Genomic DNA, 14,395 nt, shown 5'->3' on the forward strand with positions numbered 1-14,395 from the left:
TCCAGGTGCCACGCTATGATGCCCAACAGAGCACAGATGGGGTGCTAGAAGGGTCAGTGGTGCGGAAGGCAAAAGATGCCACAGCACCAAGAAACTGGAGTACTAAACAGGGCCAGGAGTGAATTTCATTGATTGAAAAAAGATCAACTCCACAGCCACCCAGTAACAGAACTCAAATGAGACAGGGAAAAAAAGCAGGTATCACCCAACACCCTGTTCCAGCAGAAACACAAAAGACAGTAACAGTCTGCAGAAGGGGTCTCTTTGCACAACACCCATTTGCCCTTGTAACCTTTACTGCTACCCTCTGCTCCAAACACCCCTTTCCCATTGCTTGCCCCTGAGTGCCACGCTTGACCCTGCATCCCATCCCTCCCCCCAGACAAAACCAATTAAAGTTAAAATTATTTACACTTTTAGCCATTTGAAAACCCAATAAAATAAGATTGCATATGTCCTACTGGGGATGTGGGTATTAGCAGCAGCTACAGCTAGCTTGGTACTCTGCGTGCAAAACGAAAGACAAACAGAAGACAGACCGAAATACTGCACCATTACTAGGAAGCGTTTGCTGGGGTTGGTGTTTCAATTGTGGCATAAGGCTTCTAGGAGCCGGCTCCTCCCCAGCTGCAGGGCCTCCTGCTCAGCCAGTGAAGGCCAGGCTCTAGAAGGATGGAAAGGATTCATTATTCCAGACACAGCACATTAACACTGACGCATTTCCATCCCAGTCAACACAAACATCTAAAAACCCACTGCACGTTCACTGTGTGAGTTCTTCCTTCTTTCCAGTGATGATGGAGGAAAAGGGTGTGCACAAGTAAGACCTAAGACATAGATGCTGCTGTCATCACTGCCTCCTCCTCATCTCCTTGCTTTGGCAGCTCAGCAAGCATGGGAGAGGAGGGAGACAGAGCAGCCTCTTGTGCCTGCTGCTCCTCTCCGAGCCCCAGCTCCACATCCATTTGCTCCAACTCCCCCTGATCCAGTAGCTCAAAGTCATCTGCTTCCTCCTCATCCTCCGGTGAAGCTTCTGTCTCTGTCTCCACTACTTCGCTCTCTGACAGGTGTGCTTGGAAGCTCAGTTTCTCTTCAGGCTCGGTGGGGAGGAACTCAGAGAGGGAAGGTCCCTCACTGGCCTCTGAGGACCGCAGGAGGGCAGTGAGGGTATTCTGCACCGCTGTGGTGATGGCAGTGGTGACGATCTCCTCGCTCAGCGTGTTAATGCAGATGCCCAGGCCTGGGGCAGGGACAGTCTTTGGCTCTGCGTTGCCTCCTGCCGCTTGCCCACTCCCATTGAAGTGCGTATTTACAAAATGGAGAGGAGACGCGAGGCGAAGGATGGAGAGGTCAGAGTCCGCGGCCTCTTTCTCTGCTGAGTCCAGCTCACAGGCAGCGTGGGCAAGCTCAGGACCCAGAGGCACACCAAACGCATCTTCATCACTCTGTGGTCCCAGGTCTCTGGAATGATATTCTTCCACAGATGGAAACTCTGCCAGGTCCTTGGAAAATGACTCCTCTGGCTCACTGTGCAGGCTCTGCTGATCAAGGTCTGAAAAGCACCAGCATTAAGGTACAAATCCCCTCACCCTGACCTCCCACCCACCTTCTGCCAGCTGACACACCACAACTGACTTTCAGGTACCTTCCCCATCCTTGGAGCACAGCAGGAAGAGGTCTGCAGTTATTTCCTACTGCCAGTGGCATGATTCATGTCGAATGTTCCTTTTGTGATCCTGTTCTATGTGCTCTGTGCTTACACATAACTTCCTGCTCCAACTCATGCTCTCTGCATCTAGAGCACCCGATTAAAACCCCCAAAGTCAGGGAAATTGTGCTTACAGCACAACACCTGCCTGCTCCTCCCCACACACCCAAGTGGCCACATCCAAGTGGTTACCTCCATGTTTTTCATCACTAACCAGTCCTTCTCTGAGCTAGTAAGTCTGACAGGGTGGGGTGTCTGACCTGTTTCACCCAGCATCATATAGAGGTGTGTGGCTATCCTATTCAATTATTTCTGTGGGACTTTGTAGGTGGCCTTGCTCTCTTGCTGGAGTCACAAGACGGCATTGCTTTGTGAGGCAGTAATTAGAGGCAGATGTCAACTCAGGACCAGCTTATGATCAGCCATGAAGTCAGGGCATGCTGCACTGCTTTTCCTTCCTCCTTTCAATGCTCTCTCTTCCCATGCAAATAGCTGGGTTCTCTCCTTGTCCTCCTATTTGTAAAACCCATTGTTCTGGGACCAAACACCCAGGATAAGGGGGCAGCAAGGTGTCCCATCATGTACCTTCAGAAACATCCGTCAGCTGTGGGGTGGTAGCCCTTGAGACAGAAAAGCCCCCACTCTCCAGGATAGAAGCCTCCTCATCAGAGAGCTCAGAATCTGTGATTGACAGTGCCAGGGCAGTTTTCTTCACATCCACCTGCATAGGATGAAGGCAGAGAGACAAATTCCTGTGTGTCTAAGTACCACTGCTGCCTATGGGCACCTCCAGACCTTCCAAGTAGAAGTCCTTGCTGGAGGGACAGTATGCTGGCAACGTGCTCCCTGCACTGCAGGGAAGGGCAGTCTCAGTTCACTGGCTATCCTGCAATAAATCACTGCCCAAAGCTGTGCCTCCTCTCAGTGAGGAACCCAAAAAAGGCAGTACAAGATGGGATGAGACTGTAGGAATCTCAGAAGGCTTTGATCCTTCTTGCTCTCCTGCAATCACCTAGGAGCAGAACATTCCTTTCCTTTTGCATTCATACCAAGCCAAACGAAGCCTTCTACAAGTAGCAGTGGTTCAAGTATCCATGTTCCTTTGGAAACAAGCCTTCCACCTCACAGCCCAGCTACAAGCCCAGAGCTGCTGTAAAGAAAGATGCTTGGCTTGTTTCTGTGCTGCGAATATAGATAGGTCACACACAATCTGTCTGAAAGCAGAGAACTGTGTAAGAGACACTAGAGCTGCTCAACTCCCTTTTCCAGTTTTGAGGAGCCTCTGCACATTACACCAGGCGAGTTAATTTCTTTAGGAGACACACGCATTCTCTGAGCACAAAGCATAACCATCAAAATAATTCTGAGGTCAGCAGGAGGTTGGTGCATGGCTGGCCCTGTCCTGCTATGGCATCACCAGCTCTGTGGCATCAAATTCTCAATACCCACATTGGAGACTATGGTCTTTATCAAACACATGCCCTTCTCCACTAAGAATTCTGCAAAGAAGTGACTTATTGCTCTGCTGTGTGTTATCACTGTCAATGGACTCAGACCACCACTTTGCTCTCAAGCTCTTATAGGCCAGACAGGAGGGACTGGCTCTGGCTAAGGTCTTTGTGCTCTTACCACTGGGGAGAAGCCTGACAGCTCTGCTTCACTCTCACTCTCGGTCTCTGCTGTTGGCTCATCACCTGCTGCAGGCTCGCTCTTCCCTTGTCGCTCTGTGAGAAAGAGAAGAAAGGCTTTACATGATGCTGAGGGAGTTTTCTGCCTTTATACTTCACTTCTCCACTACTTCTACTATCCTGTGAAAGTGCAGAGGGTTCCTGGAGACAACCATAATCTGTTGCTCTCATGTGCTGTTCTCAGGATCACCTGGGAGCAACACAATTGCTCTCCCCATAGCCCTTAAGTTTCCACCTCTTTTCCTCTGCTCCTCTGCAGCCTTTCACCAGTGCTGGGTCTCCTACTGTCCTTTTGCTACAACTCCATCCTAGGAATACAGCACCAAAAAAAGCCAGAGAGAAGGTGGGTCCTTACTCTTTTTCTCATGCTTGTGGTGCAGCGTCTCTGCCTTCATACTGTAGTCCAGTTTCATCAGGACAGGCTCCAAACGTGTGTACATCCTCTGAATTAGCTCATGGTAGACCACCAGAGGCCAGAGCAGAATGCTGAGCACTGTGGACATGGGATGCAGGGAGTGTGAGAGACAGACCAAGCACAACCTGACCCTTTCTGTGGTGCCACTGAGAAATTCTGCATCAAGAGAAACACATTTGAATGGCATGTGCTTTCCCATCTGACTGCCTATCCTTATCCATGGCTCTTCTTACTCATTCCAAAGCTGCTTGATTAACTGGGTTTTACTGCCAGATCTCAGATAGAATACAGATTTATTTAAAGATGAAGCGTAAGGCCTTCTCTTCAGCCACTGCAACCCAGCCCAAACATGCAACAGAAGCCCTGAAATGAGCTTAAATGAGACCTAAAACTAAGTATAACCAAAACTTTTATAAGGGTAGCAGCATAGAGCTTGTATGTAGATGCACTCACAGCAGAGCACAAGAATGGAGTTATTAGGGATTCACGATGCAGTGAAAAAGGTCTATTTACCTAACATGCAACTTTGTTAACAACACTCTCGATATGGATTTGCCCACATTAGGAACTGAGAGACTGTAGCTTCCTGCTTCCCTGACGCCTGGGCCAGCACAGACTCAGCTGTGGGGAACAGAGGGCACCAATGTTTTAGTCATGGCTCCCTCTCCTGCCTTTGCAGTTGTACTGCATGCATGCGCCTACAGAGACTTCCTGGAACAGATTCCCTGTATTGATTCATCATCTAGCACAGATCCCCTTGAGAAAACTAGAAATCTGCTTTTACCAGCCTATCAACAGCACAGTTAGGTCATGTCTCAGCTTAAGTCAGACAAGAGAGCTGCTTATACTCACAAATGATGTAGGAGATCATTATGCCTGGAACATAGTGTCCAACTACAGCCAGAATCAGGCAGCCTGAACAGACACTCATGCAGAACTGAAGGAAGAGAGAGGAACAAACAGAAGTGACAAGAGGCAGAGATACTTCTATGCAACCAGTGCCAGAAACCCAGTTAGTGCAACATGAGGGATGCTCCTAACCAAGTCAGTCAGCCAGCTCTGCACCAAGTCCATTCAGGTGCTGATAGTCACAACTCGGTTGGGTTAAGCTGTAAGCTTTACAGGTTCAAGCACAGGATGATCAAGGTAACCCAATGCCTCAATAAAACAAATCAAAAGTTTATAAGACAGTTCTTTATGAAGTAAATTACAATCTTTAAGGATAGGATGGGATATTGCAAATTGCCATTTTAAAGTACATCTCTCCTGTAGAGCTCAGCACTTTAGGAGAGAACTGTACTGTCGTGACAGAGACAGGAACCTGTTACAGAGTCACAAGATGCTGTGCCACTGCTGTGCTATAAGCCAGCTGGCAGAAGCATTAGCAGAGCCCATGCTCCCATCAGACCAGGACCTTCCTCCTCTTGAAAAAGTGAAGTATAATGGTGCAGCCCTGATGGCTTGTCTTGCATTCTCCTGGGGCAGGGAGAAGTGAGAACAGACAATCTGCAAGCCAGGGCATGAGTTCAGATATGGACTAAATCCAGCAATTAAGAGTTTAATTCATAATGGAGAGGGTCTGCAAAAGCTACGATTCCTCTCTGGGCTTTGCTCCCAATGAATTTATTCTTTATGGGCATCTTTGGTCCTGGTCTTCCACTCCCTGTGGCTGGGGCAGAAAAGGAGTAATAAGCAGTGTTACAAACCCACTCCTTTTGGCACACTGAACCTCAGGAAGCCTGACACAATCCTAGTGGTTGGTCTGTCCTACTTTTTGTGATGCTAAGCTAGCTCCTGTCTGTAAACCCTTTCCAAATAACATACGTCACAGCCATTAGAACACGTTTAATGACAAGTTTCCATGTACTCAGAAACTGCCCTGTATTTGGACTTGGCTAGCTACAATCTTGGCTAATGAAATAGGACCAGCTTAAGAATAGTACCCATGAAATGGCCAGAGACTGTAGGCTTCCCTTTTTTTCTCCCCAGTCCCAGTTGAAGAGCTTCCTTTGCTCACTAAGAAATGAAACTAAGTACAGCAAGCCATTCACAGAAGGGGTTAAGTTCAGCTGGAGTTTACAAATACTGGAAGTCAATTACTCATAATTTAAACTTGCCATGGCATAGAATCTGCAAGGAATGAATAGCAAATGTTGGACAGGGATAGCAATTGTAAAAATATTGAATTTACATTCTTCCATCTCTTAAGCCACTAGTAATGGAAATAAAAGACCCTGCACAGAAGAGTAGGTATCTCCAGCTTACCTTGGCAGGATTTTGCCTCTTGTACTGTAGCAGTTCCTGCAGGTACAGCCTGAAGGTGACCCAGCTCTCTGCCAGACAGTGGCACAGCTCAGGGACACTGAGCAGGTGAGGTTGTGCCCCTGAAGTCACCCCCTCACTAGAGACAGACAAGAGCAAGAAGACAATCTTTGAACACGGTCTGTTTTCCTGGGGGGAGGAACAGCTGCACCAGGAAGCAGAGTTGCCTACCAAAGGCTTGACAATAGTGACTGCATCTTCAACTAAACTATGGAAGATGCTTGATTTGGAGACAATTTTCCCCTTTAATCAGGAAGAAAGAGACACCTGAGCCAAGCAGCAGCAGATACCATGCCACAGAAACCCCAATGCACAGGCCCAAGACACAAAGCAGTTTACTCAAAGCCACGCAGACAGAAGCACTGGAGATGGAACTGGTTATGTGGCCTCCTCTGGCACCAAGTCCAAGGTAGCCCAGAGTGTGGTGCTCAGACCTACAACCATGGCCAAGGATGCAAGCCATACCACCAGAGAGAGCACGTTCAGCCTGCAAGTCAGTCTCAGTGATTTCCTTCTCTCCGGAGGATTCTTAAAATAATTCAGGACAGATCCAGGCAAGAAACCTGAGAGTTCCTAACATCAGAAATACTTGAGCTTTATTGCTACTGAAAGAACACTAGCTTTCCCCAGAGTCTCAAACGGTGGCTCTGGAGCTGACAAGCCGCTCCCAGTGCAGAAGTTGCTAGCAATGTTTCACAGCAGGAGCCATGCAGTTTATTGACAAAGAAGAAAAGCACAGATGAGATCACCATACTAAATAAAGGCTTTCCCACTCTCCCCACTGACCAAGGAACACATCCATGAGCTTACCTCTCTCCTCCTGGCTCCTCTGATGGCTGTGCTGTAGAGAAAATACAGAAGATTAGTCAGCCAAGTGAAAAATACAACCCGACATTTTTACCAGTTGAACAGAGCAGAGCTGGAGATGTACCATCCTTAGCTAGGGATGCACTCTGGGGACCTTCTTTGTGCTCTCACGCAAGCAGGAATCATTGGCTTGGAGCATGAGCTGTGAAGGCTTTAGCCAAGCATCCTGGAGACTTGGAGCAGCAGGGCACTGGTCTCTGGGCACCCCAGCACACCTTGCAACCCAACACACACACGGCAGGATGCTCATATCTGAGGTGTATCCTGGTGCCAACAATGGGCTCTCTGCTCGAGGGATCAGACAACTTTTCCGGGTGTCCTGCATGTCTGGGCAGTGCCACTCCCACAGCAGGTGCCAGCACTTGTCATTCACAGGGAGCTGCCAGCACAGTTTCGGAGCTGGGCAAAGCTTCAGCTTCCATTTTGGAGCTAAACATGGCACCAGGAGGTCTGAGCTGCATTTCCCACTGACCAGCCCAGTCCTTGGCAGGATGCTGTGTACAAATACCAGAGATGTCCCTGCTGTCTCCATCCTCTCCCATGGAATTAAGTAACAGATAGCACTCTTGTGCATAATTTCTAATTTTAGGGCCCTTTTATGTCCCCTGACAGCCTTCTGTGCCAGGCACAGATATAACTATACTCCTAAGGTTCATCACTCTGGCTAAGAGCAAGGGAAAGGCTCTCCCATTCCTCTCTGCACTGAATCCAGTGATGATCAAACAGGAACTCAGTTCATGAAGTACTGAAGAGAGAAGCAGTGTTTCAATGGCAGAGGTCATGTATTATTATGCTCTGCCTTTAGATATACTGAGAAAAAACATTTATATGACAACTGAAATTCATGAGCCTGGTTGCTCACAAATTTGGATATCCTGGCTAGCTGACTGGTGTCTCAGGCTGTACTGGGCTCAACCAAAGCTCTTCTACCAACATAGCCTTTGTAAATCTCTTGTGTTTAACAATGCCCTGTTCGTGCTGTGATGGCTCTTTAAGGCCTACCCTCCTGTACCAGTCCACCCATTGTTCTAGAGCTGGCAGGGACTGATATATCTTTGATGCTCTCTTACCAGCAACAAACTTGGTGCATGAGGTTATAAACATCAGTGGGACCCTGTCCCCCACTCTGCATGTCACCATATAAACAGAACTAAAATAAAGGAAGAGAGTTTATCTTCAGAGACCAGTCTTATAGTTAAAAATGGGCTAAGGAAACGCAATGTGTGCAAAAAAGGCTTTGAATCCTCCCTGGACTCACCAACCAGGCACAAAGCCCAAGAGTGGCAGTGACTCCCTCAGGGAAATGCACCGAAGAGGTGAACAACCATCACTCCAAGCACCCAGTAAGACTTCAGACTCCATCCAGCTCAAGCCACAAAGAGACCAACTGCTTGTAGCAGCCCTTCCACTGTTCTCCCAAGACACAGGACATTGGGCCAAGTCTGCCAGACTCCTCCTCCCGCTGCAGGCACTGCACCAGCCAGCTCGCACAGTGGAGCAGGAGGCCAATCACCCAGGGAGGAGGCGATTCTTTGACAGCGTGACCCAGATTTCCAGTAATCGGGCATGACAAGAGGAGTCAACTGCTCTCAGACTGGGCTGCCCATTTGCTCCTCTGCCCACAAACATTTGGCATGGCGGCTGGGGCAGCTCACAGAGGGAGCTTGGGCTGCAAAGTCAATTCTATAGATACAGCTCCACCCCCACGGGGCAGCTGCTTCCCTCCTGCAACCGCCATTGCTGTGTTTTGTTATTGTGCTCAGGAATCTAAAGCTGCTTAATTGCAGCACAGAGAAATCCAGCTCTATCTCTAAGCCTCATCTATTACCTGCACTAAATCACCAAATACATTACATCTGGCACTGGCCAGTCTGGGAGGGCTGACTACACCAGTTGTACAGTCTATCAGATAAGGTGCTGGGATGCTTGCCACCTCTGCTGGACAGACGTGCCAGCAACACTGTAAGTGGGATGGCACAGAAACCCCACTCCTCTTAGACTGGTTGCAGTCATCCAAGCCATGCAAAATATGCCAGCAGAGGGAGTGAAACAATTCTCCTCAGTTGATCCTGAAGGTTTCAGAGATACTTTGGGGAGCAGAAAATTTCAGCAGGCTGCAGGGTCTTCCTGTGATTTCAGCTACCTGGCAAAACACAAGCTGTCTTTAAGATCAACAGTATGTTGCTTCTGGTAGCAGGGTAGTGTGCCTGCTAGCCATATCAAAGCATTGGAGTCTTACACCAGTTGTAAAACAGCCTGACCCCAAAAAACCTAAGTATTTCCAACAGGAAATGTTCTCTTAGTTAAGTCTTAACTCCAACCTGTGCTGAAATACTGTTGAGCACCAGTACAACTAAGTTGGCAAGCAGGACACCCAGAGCTGGCCTCAGATTATCAATAACTGGCTGAAATCTTTCTGTCAGCATTTCACACTGGACTGTGGATTAATACAAATCACTTGACATACACCAGACTCTTCTGAGAGATCAGACAGCCATGCAGGAGTTTAGGTTACATGTTGGTACTGACAAATTATTGCTGATGGATTCCTTGGCTCTTACAGGTTTTCAGCGTTTCTCCAAGAGCAATTCTTCATCTGTGTGTAAACTTTAGCTAGCATGCAGGGGCCAATTTAAGGAGCACTAGCATTCAATTGCAATGCAATTTTTGAAACAGCTCTTCCACACTGCACTTTCCTGCACTTACCAAAACACAGCTGCCAAACAACAACACTACCAAAAACATCCCTCCTTAGTACCCATTTCAGGAGAAACTGGAGATGCTTCCTAAGTCCTTAAATAATATTTAAGTGGAACTCCACGTAGATATTGAGAAAATACCCTGCATATGAGCTGAAAATATGCAGTCCCTTCTGAAAGTACCTAAAAAAGTCACACATCTTGATGCTGTAAGTGTGACCCTGATCACAGTGTGTGAGTAACTGCAAAACACACGCTGAGGTTTTAGCACGTCTTCAGAAATGATGTTATAAGCAGTCACCTGAGACATACATAACTGTCACAAGCTGAGGTTTGTGTATGTACGTGCTCACTCTTGAAGGTATGGTACTGACCAATCTCCCAGAACTCCAGAAAAGACTTACAGGAAGCACTAAGGAGGTAAGCCACAAAGCTGCAGCCCTGCTTCAGCAGGAAGTGAGAGCCAAACAAGAACCCCTAAATGTTCAGGAGTACCAATTCAACAGGAGGCCCCTCAGGAATGCAGAGCACCGCTCCTTCCTTGCAGAAGCTAAGGAAACATGGTCCAGTGAACCATGTCAAAATCAGGGCTGTGACCTAACCAGGCACATCAGAAAGGTGTTCCTGTTCTCTGCTGTCAGCAGCAGAAAAGCAGGAAGGAGTGAAATATGTGAAGAACACTGAGGAGAGGTGCAGTGGGATGTACACTGACTTCCACCACAGCTGATGGCACAGGCCAAGCCTATCCCCTGGTGCTGCTGTTTTGTTTGCTTTTCTTTTTTATTCTTCATGGCTCTGCATCATATAAATTGATTTCAACACGAATTTCCTATTTCTTCTATGACAACACAACTTTTACAGGCCAAGTACTTGCTGGAATGATTCCACCCCCACCTGCCTCAATGACACCATTCTGTACTGGACACCAGGCTTTTGCATTTCTGGACACGTTTCAAGTGAGGTGGTTTGGGTTGGCTTTAAACTATTCCCTTAAAAAACCAATGTGAATAAGCAGGAAATTAAATTGGCGAGTCCAGTTTAACTGCCTGGTTACCTGAACCACACAAAGCAAACAGTTTCAAGACTACAGCTATAACATATCTAATCTTATCAGGATTTCTGTGAAAGCACCCTTTAAGTCAGTACCCTTTCAGGTCAAATAAAGGGCACCTTACAAACACACATATAGAGGGGCTTTTATTCAGCAGCTCTCCCTAGAGTCGAGGGGCAGGGATGGAGGGCCCCGAGCTGCCTTTGAACAGCAGCAGTAGAAGCAGAAGCAGTAGACAGATCTGGGTTTTGTCATTTAATAAACTCCAATGAAGGAGGCACTCAAAGCAGACAGCAGCCAATCCATGTCTATCATCTTTATAAGGCTATTCCTCTTGCTGCTTTTGTGTCTAATGTTGGCACAGACCCTTCAAAAAATGGGAAAGATAAGACAAGTGATCAGACTCACTGATTAGCTGAAGACCAGATGCTGTTCAGTACAGGTACAATTCACTAACTGTTGTTGCTGTCAGACCTCATTGTCCACTCTGCTACCTGCCACAAGAAGTGGCTCTCATTTGGTCTGCTTCTTTCAGGGCATAAGCCCATGTTGAACTCAATTAAAACCAATACACTCCCATCCCCTCCTTCCCTACCCTCAGCTCAGCTGGCCATATGTGCTCACACTTGAAATGATCTTTTTGCCACATTTGCAAGAGACAAAGGACACAGCAGAAACACATCATCTCTGTCACTAGCTTCCCTGGCAAGCTAGCTGGGCCCCTTAGTCACTCTCAAAATTAACCCCTCCCAGAATTTCTCAGCACTGGGAGCAATTCTCTCCATGCCCAGAATAATAGGATACATCCTAATCCTCTGACACAAACAGGTAAGAGGCAGCACCAGTACCTGGGCCTGCAGTTACAATAGGAACAGGGCTTACATGACCTATGAGACAGCCCAGAAAGAGCCATAGCCATAGCCCAGCACCTCATAACACTAGAACTGTGTAACTACCTACAGTGCTAACCATCACATACCTGAGAAATCAAACAAGAACCTGGGCTTCCACTTCTCCAACAAGAGGATGCCAAGAAGGGACATGCTGAGGAGAAAGAGAGGTCTCAGGGAGGTGGAAGAAAACAACCTAGAAATCAAACAAGAAATTGTTAGGCAGGAAAAAGACAGCAAATTACTGCTCTTGATGAGCAAACAGATATGGCTCAAAGCAGAAATACACAAATGCTATGGGCCACTGTAGTAAGCATTGTACTCTGCAGACACCTACCCCCACCACAGCACAGTCTCAAATGGTGCCTTTGCCCACCACCGGACAGCTGACTCCCTGCCATCTCCCAGTGCTCTCCTCCCCTGCTTCTGAGCTCCTCCCTAGGTTGTAAAACAAAGCTAATGCTCTCTTGTACAAGTCCCTCCAAAGCCTCAAGGTGGAGGCTCTAGATAACATAAATACAGATTGCTGTAGTAGAAAACTATTTGCAACTCAGCCCATATGCTAAAAACCTACATTCCATTTGTCATGGCAAGGTCCAGCATTACATGCAGGTAACGCATCTTGCCATTCTAGATGCTCATTCTCTTATCACAAACCTCTCCCTGTTTCACCAGAGACTAGCCAACGCTTAAATGGTTTAGTTGCTCACTTGACTTTATCGTAAAACCTTTCATGTCCCTCATCCTCTGGCTCGAGACACTTGCCAGCTCACACAATACTACTCACACACAGCTGTGCAGTGCCACTCAAAGAGTTTATCTCCCTACTCCACAGAGATTCAACAGCAAAGGTGCCAGAGCAGCACTTGTGCCAGCAGTGGCTGCCTGCATTCATCCTTTTTTCTAGCTCAGAGGAGCTGCTTTTAAGTCACTCCAGAAAAGAATACCACAGAAATGTATTCACCTTCACCTCTTTAATGAATATCCCTTTTCAAAAGGGAAGAGCCGTTTCGTTTCTTTTACTCTGCTCCTTTTCAGTGAATATTTGCCAATATCTAGTGTCAAATACACCAAACAAAGACTGGAGTCAGGGAGAATCTCACAGTTCAGAGCAGGGAGGGGTTCTCACCAAGCCACAGTCACAGAACATGGAAGTGAAATGTGCCTCACTGGGCAGCACAGAACAAAAGCCGCACTTCCCTTGGGCTTACAGGACCTTTAACGACCTAAACAACAACATTTGTATTCCTTCTCATTGGACAACAATTCTGTAGCTTAACACATCATCTCTGGAAGAATTTCCTCCTACTCCATCTCATTTATGGAATTGCAGTTGAAGGATGCTGGCTGAATCCTCTGTGAGACCCTAATTGATTCTTCCTCCTCTGCGGTATTTAAATCTTTCTCTGCTGTCCCATATTCTGGGCACTCTTTGTTCTTCTTGACCTTTTCATGCACAGTCCCTGGGCTGTCACTGTCTACCACCCCTGCCATCTCATTTACAACTCTCCTTCTCACTTCATAACGCTGCTCTGAGTTTTGCAGCTGGTAGAGTAGTCCAAAAAAGTTTATGTACCTGGCTACTATGTACACCTCTGATAATTATATGGATGAGGGAACAGAAGGTAAGCTGCCTCATGAGAGAGACTTCAAAGGCTGTCATACTTTTTGGTCACGTACTTTTCCCTCCTCTGACTTCAGAATCTGCCCCTTCCTATTTCACCTGCAAGCAATATTTAACTCTTTCCCGGGTCACTTCTGACCTTTTCTGCTGGGAAGACCACTAGCTGAGAGCATTTTCATCAGTAAAACTGACTCACTGTTTATATAAACAAACAGGATGTTTTTCATTCCCATCCACAGCTGGGCTCTGCCACTCACATTCCCATTTCCTCATGCTACTTCCCTTCCCGAGAGGCAGAGAATGGAAAACAGGGAAGGGGGAATACTCTCGCGCCAAGACCGAGGAAAACATCAGCACCTCCCGGGAAAGATTAACGAGCAGAAGGGCTTAAATAAAACGCCCCAGGGCAGCTACCGCTGTAGGAGGCCGTGGTGCTCTCCGACCGCAGTTACCGGGTGAAACGAACTGATAAAAACACGGATGCAAAAATTAAGCAGAAACGTGCCTGGGCAAGGCTCCAGTTAGCCCATCTGCATTTTATTATCGCGGGACAAGGCAAATCCTCCTGGCACTTTCTCCCCTCAGGGAGGGGCCTGTTTATGCCTGTCAGAGGAAAACAGCGCGGCTATTCCCGGCTGCACATATCCAGCAGCGGTGCGGGCTGCGGAACCACGGACCGCCGGAACCCAGGGACATCACCGCAGGCCCCGCAAGCCGCCTCAAGCTGCGGGCACGGGCACGAGCCGGACGGGCGGCGCCGACCACCCCGGTCCCTTTTCCCGCCCCAGCTCACCAGAGGGCCCCGCCGAGCGCGGCCGCGGTGACCAGGCTGTGCAGCGGCCTCTCCCACACCAGCAGCCGCTGCGCCGTCGCCAGCGCCGCCTCCCAGCCCCGCAGCCGCTGCCGCAGCGCCGCCGCCAGACGCGCCGCTGCCGCCGCCGCCGCCTCCTCCTCCTCTTCCTCGGCCGCCGCCGCCGCCGCCGCCTCCTCGGCGCGGCCGCTCGCCATGGCTGCGGGGGGGGAAGAGGGCGGAGGTGCCGCTGTCACCGGCCCGGGCAGGCGGCACCGCCTGAGGGACCGGCGGCCGCTGCCGCCGCGCGCGTGCGCCCGGGGACGGGACTGGGAGGGGGA

General features: G+C 48.5%; 1 protein-coding gene across 1 annotated transcript; it reads right to left on the minus strand.

Moving 5' to 3' along the window:
• Positions 1-95: 95 nt before the first annotated feature.
• RETREG2 (reticulophagy regulator family member 2) lies at positions 96-14,384 on the minus strand. The gene is made up of 9 exons (XM_085066734.1): positions 14,058-14,384; positions 11,730-11,836; positions 6,944-6,974; positions 6,077-6,212; positions 4,664-4,748; positions 3,752-3,889; positions 3,338-3,432; positions 2,294-2,429; positions 96-1,552 (listed from the first exon to the last, which is right to left on the minus strand). The coding sequence occupies exons 1-9, from the start codon at positions 14,270-14,272 to the stop codon at positions 828-830; spliced, it is 1,668 nt and encodes a 555-aa protein (XP_084922860.1). The 5' UTR covers positions 14,273-14,384; the 3' UTR covers positions 96-827.
• Between the last annotated feature and the right edge of the window lie 11 nt (positions 14,385-14,395).

The sequence above is a fragment of the Lichenostomus cassidix genome, chromosome 7 (assembly GCF_008360975.1).
Source record: "Lichenostomus cassidix isolate B80296 chromosome 7, HeHo_3.0, whole genome shotgun sequence".
In the NCBI taxonomy this organism is placed as follows: domain Eukaryota; kingdom Metazoa; phylum Chordata; class Aves; order Passeriformes; family Meliphagidae; genus Lichenostomus; species Lichenostomus cassidix.

Excerpts from the sequence above, each read along its gene's own strand:
- RETREG2 (XM_085066734.1), bottom strand. The coding sequence starts at position 14,272 with ATGGCGAGCGGCCGCGCCGAGGAGGCGGCGGCGGCGGCGGCGGCCGAG. Across the intron at positions 11,837-14,057 it reads GCGCTCGGCGGGGCCCTCTG|GTTGTTTTCTTCCACCTCCC; the intron begins GTGAGCTGGGGC and ends TTTGATTTCTAG. Across the intron at positions 4,749-6,076 it reads AGAGGCAAAATCCTGCCAAG|TTCTGCATGAGTGTCTGTTC; the intron begins GTAAGCTGGAGA and ends CTCTTCCTTCAG.